The 10,479-nt window shown below is 36.7% G+C and overlaps 2 protein-coding genes across 4 annotated transcripts in view; both read right to left on the bottom strand.

Moving 5' to 3' along the window:
* Nucleotides 1-972, bottom strand: part of cltca (clathrin, heavy chain a (Hc)) — a 33,433-nt gene extending 32,461 nt beyond the window's left edge. For both annotated transcript variants that reach the window (XM_042732647.1, XM_042732646.1), the window contains exon 1: nucleotides 671-972. In XM_042732647.1, coding sequence (XP_042588581.1) covers nucleotides 671-712 — 42 coding nt within the window. In that variant the 5' untranslated portion in view covers nucleotides 713-972. The remainder of the gene's footprint in view (nucleotides 1-670) is intronic.
* A 2,058-nt stretch (nucleotides 973-3,030) lies between these two features.
* On the bottom strand, nucleotides 3,031-8,031 carry LOC109082516 (protein BTG3-like). Of its 2 annotated transcripts, none has more exons than XM_042732650.1 (5): nucleotides 7,966-8,031; nucleotides 6,230-6,436; nucleotides 5,984-6,121; nucleotides 5,692-5,899; nucleotides 3,031-3,251 (listed from the first exon to the last, which is right to left on the bottom strand). In XM_042732650.1, the coding sequence occupies exons 2-5, from the start codon at nucleotides 6,400-6,402 to the stop codon at nucleotides 3,039-3,041; spliced, it is 732 nt and encodes a 243-aa protein (XP_042588584.1). In that variant the 5' UTR covers nucleotides 6,403-6,436; nucleotides 7,966-8,031; the 3' UTR covers nucleotides 3,031-3,038. The 2 variants fall into 2 exon arrangements, with proteins under 2 accessions (XP_042588584.1, XP_042588585.1); XM_042732651.1 differs by having other exon boundaries at nucleotides 6,230-6,433; nucleotides 7,966-8,024.
* Between the last annotated feature and the right edge of the window lie 2,448 nt (nucleotides 8,032-10,479).

Here is a 10,479-nt window from a genome sequence, read left to right on the forward strand (position 1 = left end):
GCATCATGGGACCATACACAGGTCTAAAGGTGGGGCATTTTACACCTGCTACATGAAGCAGGTAATCTCGACAGCTCAATCATAAATCTGTCTTAATATAATAGGACAGGGAGTAGGAAATAAAACAAGACTGAACAGTGTTAAACAGTGATTCATTTATCATTTATTAAATCAGTAAGTTTTCCTCTGCAAGTGATTTTTTTTTATATATAAGTACACAACTAGTGGCAAAGACAATTGACTAATTTTAGTTTAAGCCCTGTGAATGCAAATCTCAATATATTCTAGAAACAATCGATTTAATTTTCCAGCCATAAATCTGTACAAGCTACATTGTAGTTTCAATACACTGCATTTACATCCATACATATTAACGTAACTTAACCAACCCTCTAAATAATTAAAGAATTACGCTCAAAAATGCTGTCTGGGAAGGCAACTCACTGGGCTTTATTTGTGACACAACCAGAGTGTTTATTATTCAGCTGGTTAACACCGACAGAAGCTAAGCTAACCCTGCTACTACTAACGTATAGCTGCTGATGGAAGGTCATATTCACCGGGGAATGGGTTACTACAATTGCTTATTTAAAAACACAATGACGTTTTCACTATAAACTCATAATAAAATAAACGAGCCCCTCATTTGAAGATGTCTTAAAGTCCTTACCTGCAGGTGCTCCTGGAATCTGATGGGCAGGATTTGAGCCATGATGATGGTGGTTCCTCTTCGCTTTCCTCTCTAATTCCTGCTATTATCGCTGCCTAATCTAATCTACTCCAGAGCCGGGAATGAATGGAGGTGGTCTTGTGTTTTTGGGGGGGCAGATGAACCGGGAATGTGTTAGGTTACTCTAGTCGCCCGCTGAATGTAAATGAGGCGCTTCAACTCCAGAATGTCAACCGCCGCTGAGAGGAACTCTAGAAACCTGCAATGGCGGCGGAACCCGTCCGGTGGAGAAACGCACCGGAAAGAGACGTAGACCTCAATGGAGGCGGAGGGATACGTGTACTATGTGGAAGAGGGATTTTAGTTTGTTTGACAACATCATTTTACTACTTAGATGTAAAATACACATAAATATAGCGCGAATGTGTTATGAGTATATTTGGATATGGGAAAAGTTAATAAAATAAGTTTGAACGAAAAGGCTGACGGTACTAGTTCTTTACGAGTCGCCCTTTGCTTTTTGCCACATCATTCGTCCTCGTGAATTGACGTCAGTTCCGATATTATTTCTCATGTTTTATTTGTATAGTACAGGCAGGGGCGTTTAGGCCTTCGTCAGTACTGGAGAACGGTACTTTGAGCGCTTTTTTGATTGTCTATTGATAGGAAGTGCAGAACAGAGTCGTTTGCAAACAGCAAATGCAGGTGTTGAGCTTAAAACAGATCTTCTTCGTCGTTAGCAAACGATAGGATGCATTTGCAGGTTTGGCTTCAATTTAATGTAATTAAATCGCTGTTTTTGTTGTTTGTGTTCGAAGTATCCCATGTTTTACTCGCTGAAAAAAACGCTCCGAAAGATTCAGTGCTTGAGAGAGGTGTCCGACTCATTCGAACTGATTCGCGATTATTCTTTTATGGATTTTTTGATTATTTTTTTTAGTTGGTAGTAGAGAGCCGACTCAAAAGAATGATTCATGTGGGAATCATGTCCGATTCGGGTAGCACAACTTTGGGAAAATTATTTTGGAGTGTATGTCTGTTTTATTTACTTGACTGTCAAGATTTTATTTATTATTTGTAAGATGTGCGTCTGTTTTTGCAAGCTTCATCATAATAAACAGCATGCTGTCCATTAAGGTCAAATACATCAGTTGAATAAATTGACATTTAAAATGTATATAAAAATTAGCCTATTACATAGAAACATGTTCACTCATAACTGTTATTAATCTACCATGTAGTTGCCTAGATTTGTTTAGAGTTGTGAAACTGTAACCAGCACAAGTACTAATTAAATCATTTTGTGTAACTCCAGAAAGTGGGTTTGTGCACTAGAAAAAAAACCTTGAAAGTGGTGTGCAATATGTAATATAAATGTAATGAAACACAGCAACCTGTTTTCCAAGCACATGGCGCATATTGGATGCACACTATAGTAATGTATAACAGACAAGGGTGTGTAAAAAAGTTGATTTGTTAGGCAATTCCTCTCGAGTCTGTTATGGTGGGGTTGATAGCCATGAATTGTAGTCATTTCCTCTTAAACTTGGTCAGAGTTTGTGAGCAGTTTGCTCTGCTGAGAGGAAGGTGTGGCGAGCATAGTGAACTTGTTGAACCGACTCCTAAAGAAACACATCTGTACTACTTGTGTGTCCATGTAAAACTTCCATATACCATAAAATTACTGCTTTAGAATGAGCGAAATAAAACTGTACTATAAAAAGAGCACTGCAGTTCTATACTACTGAGAAAACAAATCAAAGTATTGCACACTGAGACCTTGTTGGCTGTGCCCTAATTTAAAGTGCGCAGTTAAAAAGAAAAGGAGTGAAATATTATGTCGTACTGCCACCTAGTGTTTTAAAACAAAACAAACAAAGAAGTAAGTTAAATTTATTTATGATTTTTTTTTTTTTATTGAAATTTTTTTATTTTTATTTTTTTATATTATCCATAATTTAAGTGGTCTATGCAATAGATAATACTTTACTGTGAATAAATAAAACATTTGGTCACTGAAACTATGACAAAAACATGATGTAGTGTTATCAAATGATCCCATATAACAAATACAGCACATTTTCATTACCATAAACATTTAAATATTACTAATCCAATATGTACGAAGTTTACCTAATACATGTTCTATTACAAATACTCTGAAGTGCAAACAGTTACTGTTATCATTCTTTAAAAAAAATTGACGAGTCACAAATTCGAAAAACAGTGACAGCAGAACTACAAAAATATATATATATATATTTTTTAAAATTTGGTCACTCATCTTAGTTGTAACTTCAAAAAACACTTTCCAATGGAACTCCCTTCACATTGACACCAATGAACTTTCATGCTGTAGTAACAGTGGTCACTGAAGCTGGTGTACTAGGTTTGAAGTGCTGCCCCAGTAGCCATGCTTGCTGCGGTACCCCTGCTGGACCCAGCTGTGCGGTTTAAAGGAATGGCTGGGTCTGCAAGGGGGGCGGATCATGTAGTGTGGCCGCTGAAAGTAATGCCCTTTCCCCGGGCCAAACTTCTTCCTTGGCACAGGATGCCATACTGGGGGACTGGCATATACAAGCTGTATTAATAAAAAAGATTACAGCACAAACAGTTAGAAACAGTGCTTATAAAGGCAATATATGCAAAGGTGCAAGACTCACTGAACCTTTGATAGTAAGTAACCTTACTTTGAAATAAGGTTTGTAACTAACTAGGCATGGGCCGATTACCGGTTTCAAGGTATACCGCGATTTGAAAATTTCAAGGTTTCAAAACCACTAATATTTTCCATTATACCATTCCTGCGGTATGCACTGTTTTCCATGTCTCCCCAGCGACTGAAAGAGTAGGAATCTCTCAGGCTAAGTGCAGCGTAGTATCACTGACCCCTCCTTCTCCTGTTGGTGCGAGCGAGCGAAAAAAATAACAATGCCGACGACCAAAATATACTCTGGCTTTTACACGATCGGCAACTGGCCGTTTTTTGCCTTATTCCAACTCTCTGTTCTGGACTTTCACAAACTGCGTTGCAATGCAATCATTTTCCAAACTGTAATTTATGTGAAAATATGAATTCTGTTAACGCCCGTTAATACAGACCAGAGACACTTTTTTCACCCAGTCATTTAAAAATAATACATTTCAGAGCTGTAACAACAATACCGTGATATTTTTGCTTAAGGTTATCATACCGTCAAAATCTCATACTGGCCCATGCTTATAACTAACATGTCTGATAAAGGCTTTGAGGGTGGCCAAAATGTTACTTGTTTTAGAACAATAAAGTTTAAGCACGTGTTGCACCTTTTCTTCAAGAAAAAAAAGCCCCTTTTACATATACAGTCTTTATTGGTAAATTGCCGTTAAGAGACCATGTGCAAACAGGACCTCTTCAAAAATACCGGTAAACAGTACTTCAGCAGCACTGCTGCTGATTTTAATTCTTTATCCTATCTAAACATGTGCTAGACAAACGTCCAACCACTGCTCCATGTCTCACACTCAAGACCTGCCTTTTTCCCCAATCACCAGCACCACAGCTGTGCAATAAACAGGGCTCGCAAAATGTCAAAATCCCTGGTAGCCCTTCGGGCAGGCATTATTCAGATTTTGGTAGCCCAAAATGAATTTAACTAGCCCAAATAAAAAAAAACATCAGCTGAACTTTACTGTGGACAAATCAGCATGATCAGCAAAAACTAGTAGCATACAGGGATGTAACGATTCACTCAACAAAAACAGAATGGTCTGATTTTAGCTTTGTGAATGTGATGCAAATGTCACTCTGACAGCAGGTGGCGCTTATGGAACAGCAGGTTTTATAGGCTGCTGTCCCTTTAAGACTGAATGCACCGATCAAATATAATGATGCACAGGAGATTTCTTTCTCCACTGTATGCGTTCACTTAAGACATAACTGACTGCGTTTATGAGAATACTTGCCGAGACAATTTTTTTTTATTAATTTTGTGTGTGTGTTCATTCAGGAGCAAGGACACGTGAAAGAGGAATCAATTCTGTCTACACGCATTGTCTGTAAAAATGCGGCTCTCTGTGCGCACTTTGAATGAGTGTTTGCAGCTCTGAATGCACACATATGGTTTAAAGCGTTTCAATGTTAAAATCAGCAAGACTTAGAAACAAGTGCAAACGATCAACTATGATCTGTTTTACCCCACAAGCAAGTGAACAATGCAAATCAAGGGAAGAATTTTATATCACTATTCAAGATAGCCCGTCGGGCAGGGCGGTGATGAATTTTGGTAGCCCGACCGGAAAACACAATAGCCCCGGGATGTCAGGCTCCGATTTTGCAAGCCCTGATGAAGTAATTGTGGTACTGTTAGTATTTACCTAATGTGTCTAGTGCAAAAACACATTCTGTATAATCATCCTTATGCCTGTTACTTAGAAGTTTAAAAACATCAGTCATCAGAGATTGTGAATGAGTGTGGGTACCGATGTGTGAATGGTACCTTACTGGAAATAAGAAGGAACGTTGTTGTTTGTGTGAACAGAACTTTTGTATATTTACATGCTGTCATGCTGGTGATTTAAAGGTAATTTCCCAGAATTACTGTGTGGTAGGGGCCATTAATTACTAAAAACAGACAGAAGATTTTTCAATTAAATATTTGATAGAAATAAATCAAATCTAAATTTTCCCAGCTGAAGCCTCTTTCAAAACATCTAATCAAGACATTTCTGAATAAAACAGAATTTAAAAGGAGTCCTCATAAATATTGTTAATATTGTGTTTTAGTCAACAGACCTACACTACTGTTCAAAGTATGAGGTCAGTAAGATTTCTTTTAAGAAATTCATTTCTAAAAAGCAGGGACTGTTATTTTAAATTATAATATTTCACATTGTTACTGTTTTTACTGTATCTTTGATCATATTAATGTCATTTGGTGAGCAGAAGAGACTTTCAAAAACATAAAAATGGTACTAGCTTTTGAACAGTAGTGTAACTGTGGCAATTGAGGCAATGCAAACATATTTAGGACATTTTGTACCTGGTATGGAGTGTAGTTGTGGAGAGGTGGGGTGTATTGGGCCTCTCTACAGCTCGTGTCCTCATCCGAGGAGGATCCGGAGTGGTAATCTGACGTGACCCTCTCCACAGCGCTTGTCACTTTCTTTGTCACATCCTCTTTATCATCATCATCATCATCACCACTTGAGAAGGTGGCTACAGTAAAACCATGATTCCTCTCGCCATACCTGTAGCCAATTCAGAAGGAAAGATGTCAAAAAACAAACCTGTAGAGCACTTCTAAATAAATCTGCTTTATTTCATCAACTCACCTACAGCACACCTCTCCAGGGTCGACCCACAGTGTGAGCTCCTTAGGCAGACTGAGGTCCTTGTACTGCACTCCACTCTCAGCACAAGCTCTGAGCAATTCAGCATCCTCTTTATGAAAGCGGTTCACTCTGATGCACCTGCACAGGATACATTTATAGCTCATTTTAACATGACGCATCTGTTCTGACTGTCTGTGAAGGAACATGAGATGTCAATGAACAGTATTGCTTATAAGAGTGCTGTACCTGAATGCTTGGCCCTTGCTGGGGTTGTCTGGATACCAATGACCCTTGTACTTCTCCTGTAATGCTACCGTTAAACGCTCCACAAACAGGTCCACCTTTTCCACATCCAATTTCTCCGCCTTCTTTATCAACCGCTTCAGGAAAAAAACCACTGCTGCTATTTCTTTCTTCATCGTTAGCTGTTCAGCTGAAATTCAGGCCCAACTACTGTGAATACAGAGACTTTCATGAGTACAAATACCACAATGACACCCTTTGATATGAATTCATTCCTATTAATATAAATTCACAAACAAAACATGATTTTCAATTTTAAAAATCTGGTCATAAACAATAAAATTGTGTAAATTAAACAATGATATAAATTATCAGATTTTTTTAAGGATGCATTACATTGATCAAAATGAAAAATAAAGACAATTATGTTGCAAAATATCTCTATTACAAATAAATGATGTTCAAAGAATCCTGAAAATGTTTCCAAACCTTTCAAAAACATTAACTGTTAAGCAAAACAACTCTGATAATACCAAGAAATGTTTGTATGTTATTTATTAAATCAGCATATTAGAATGATTTGTGAAGGATCATGTGACACTGATGAAAGATTTGCCTTCACAGGAATACATTTTAAATTGATTAAAATAGAAAACAGTTCTTTTAAATTGTAATATTACTATTTCCACTGTACTTCTGGTCAAATAAATGCAGCCTTGATGGGCAGAAGACTAATTTAAAACCATGAAAGACTGTACCGACCCCTAACATTTTAGCATAAATGCAAATTGTTTATTAATTTCTTAATGTATTAAATAATAAAAAAGAATAATCAACACGTTAATATTTTATTTCTCCTGCTACAATTAAAATTATAGAGAGAGAGGGAGACAGAGAGAGAAGATCCTTCTTCATACTTCTTTTTTAAAGTTCAGAACAGGTTTCATTCTAAACCATTAACCCATCAAATTCGAAAACATCAGAAACATAAGCTCCTAAGACCTTCTCTCTATAGATACTTCATCTAACTTAGTGTGTGCACTAACGGTACATCCAGTGATCAACATAAAGCTGGGCGGTCAGACGGCGGGACAGAGCAGCAGGATGGCGCGCTAAATACATCACGACCGTTTGAAACACGAGACCATAACAGAAACGACCAGTAACGTTAGTAGTGTAGGGACTTAAACGGCACTTGTGTAAAAACTCGTTTTTAATTCTCTGAAGTACATTACGTTTAATAATTATCTTATATTTTTTTAATTCTTCGTTGTAGTTTAACCTACCAAAATATTATCTACGTTACGTTAGCGCACTTGCAGATAAAAGTCATGTATTTTTAACGTATTGATAATTATTGCTCTTTATTTGTGCAAAAGCTTATTTGGCAGTTAACGTTAACGTAGTCACACAGGGGGAAAAAAACAGTTGCCAACTTACACGAGCTTACGACGGCAGTATTTAAATGTAACATATTAAAACTATACTCAATAGTTAAATTTTCAGGTATTTCGCTTTTTAAAAAAATTGCAATAATTACCACAAAACGAAATTAACGTTAGCTAACTGTAGCCTAGCTGAAGTTAACGTGGCCTCAATTCCATTTTCAGTTGGCTTTTCTGACAATTTCATTTACAGCCATTAGTTTCACATTATTCTTAATTTAATATTTGGAGCTAATAAACATAAATTAGTTATACGCGAGCTCGCTACATCACAGTACAAACAGACATACTGACCGTGTTTTCCTTTCATCCACATGTGGACAACTCCTGCCGCGCACAACACACTTCCAGATTTTTATTGTTTTGATTTCATCCACATGTGGATGTCTTGTGCGCATGCTCAAAGGAAACAATTCCAGAGTCGATTCTTTTGATTCGTGAAGCGAAAGATTCATTGTAGTTGGTAGAAGCATACATAACAAATACATGAAAAGTAAATTGAACAAGTAAAATTAACAGCATTTATTACGTCTATGTGTAGAAGAGTACGCAGATATAAATAAATAACGGACGAAAGTGTTTTACTCCGTATATTTTACCAAAATAAAGCAACAATTAATCAAAATAAGCATACCGCTCCGAATTCAGTAAACTTGAAGTATAAGGGTAATGGGCCGTGGTCATTTAGGGAGATTTTTTTTATTATTATTGTTTTTTATTTATTATTATTATCTATTTATTTATTTATTTTAAATCATGATAAAGTAAAGTCTAGGGTCCAATGGACTGTGGCATTTTTATAAATTGGACAATGGCGCCCTCTAGCTTGAAAAGTGATGTTTTGCAGGCAAAACTATCTCCCAGAAAAAACAGTAAATTTCTATTGATGTATGGTTTGTTAGGATAGGACAATATTTGGCCGAGATACAGCTAATCTGCAATCTGAGCAATCTGAGGGTGCAAAAAAACAAAACAAATCAAAATATTGAGAAAATCGCCTTCAAATGTAGTCCTTAGCATGAATATTACTAACAAAAAATTAAGTTTTGATATTTTAACTGTAGGAAATTTACAGAGTATCTTAATGGAACATGATCTTCACTTAATATCCTAATGATTTTTGGCTTAAAAGAAAAATCGATCATTTTGACCCATACAATGTCGCCTATTGTTTCTATTGTTGGCTATTGCCTATAAATAAACCTGTGCTACTTATTTTGTCCAGGTTTTGTTGTCCAGGATCACAACTGATAAACTGGTGGACTCATGATAGGGTTTCTGTGTTGTGAAAATTGGACCTATCCAATCAGAAAGACTAATTCTACCTTTAATTTCAACACGAACATCTTGTCAGCAGGAATTTTTTATCAGGGCAAACATTACAGTCATAATAGCCTAAATGTGCTGAACTGAGCTGACACATCCTGTCAACAGGAAATACATATCATGGTGTAGATACTCCCACTCCTAGAAATGTGTTAAAACAACATGGGTAGCAATCCACACACTATCATACACTATCAACGATGAAATAATACCACAACCTGGATTACATGGGACACACTAAAACTGAAAACACCTGACAGTATGTTCTGAATTAGCAAAACATAGTATGATTCATGATTACACATATCAAGAGAAAAGTTTGTTGATGAATAACAAATATATTTAAATACACTATTGTTTTTTTCAATACAAATGTGAAGATTATTATTTAAATGGCTCTGTGTCCACTTCACAGATCAGTAGGTGGCAGCATTAGATACATTTCTTGGAAGATGGACATTGGACAGAAGAAAGTGAAGGTTTTTAGGCAGTCTTAAATTTTACTGAGAACTTGTTAAAACCTTCTCCACTTCACACAAAATCAGACAAAAAGAAGAAAAAAAAAACACCAATCAGGGTTTGAACCTTAGACATACTTTATTTTTTGAGTTACAGGTCTACATATCTCACTGGAATAATAAACTGGAATAATCAGTTTTGTGGAGGTGACAGTTGCTGTATGAAACTGGACTATGATCACTCAGTATTGAATACAGAACCACAGTCTTCAGTTCAGAGTCAGATGTGACACTGTCGCTCACAGGCTGCTGACAGGTTCTGTATGGACAACCTTGAGAACAGATTATTGATGCAAAAAAATAAATGGGTTGCTCTGATCAATGACATTCAAATTTATAAAAACATGAGGACAACATTGTGTTGGAGATAGGATCATATATTAAATTCAATGGCATAGGCCTACTCACACATTGCTGTGACGATCATGAGGACTGAAGTTAGCAGTGAAGAGATAAACAAAGCTATCTGAATATTATAACCTGTAAGTGAGAGTTAATGAAGGGTCATTCTGTATTGTATTTTTATTATGTGTAATGTATTTGTATTATGTGTAATACCATTAAACCCGTCTCTGTTCTCATAACAGTCAGTAGGACTCATGTGGAGTATTGTTGGTTGGCTCAGGGATGAGTGGTTTACCCAGCATGAGTAAGTTGCACAGTCAGATATATTCAGGTATGAATGGAGGGTGAATGATCCATCTGGGTTGGTTTTGTCAATGCTGTATGTGAGCGAGGCGTTCTGAAATTCTCCATTTCTCATCCACAGCTGGTCTAGAGCAGAAGGGTAAAACCCCTCAGAGCTGCACAGGATCGTGTGAAATCCACCCAATGCTCTTACACGTGACACAGACACAACGGGGTGAGCTATATGAAACACAAGACAGTTATAGTAAAATGCTAATTTATCAAGAGCAAATACTGTAAATAATACACTGTTATACCATATATGCACTTAAATCAC

The sequence above is a fragment of the Cyprinus carpio genome, chromosome B10, assembly GCF_018340385.1.
Source record: "Cyprinus carpio isolate SPL01 chromosome B10, ASM1834038v1, whole genome shotgun sequence".
Lineage (NCBI taxonomy): Eukaryota > Metazoa > Chordata > Actinopteri > Cypriniformes > Cyprinidae > Cyprinus > Cyprinus carpio.

Excerpts from the sequence above, each read along its gene's own strand:
- LOC109082516 (XM_042732650.1), bottom strand. The coding sequence starts at position 6,402 with ATGAAGAAAGAAATAGCAGCAGTGGTTTTTTTCCTGAAGCGGTTGATA. Across the intron at positions 6,122-6,229 it reads AGCAAGGGCCAAGCATTCAG|GTGCATCAGAGTGAACCGCT; the intron begins GTACAGCACTCT and ends TATCCTGTGCAG. Across the intron at positions 5,900-5,983 it reads CCTGGAGAGGTGTGCTGTAG|GTATGGCGAGAGGAATCATG; the intron begins GTGAGTTGATGA and ends AATTGGCTACAG.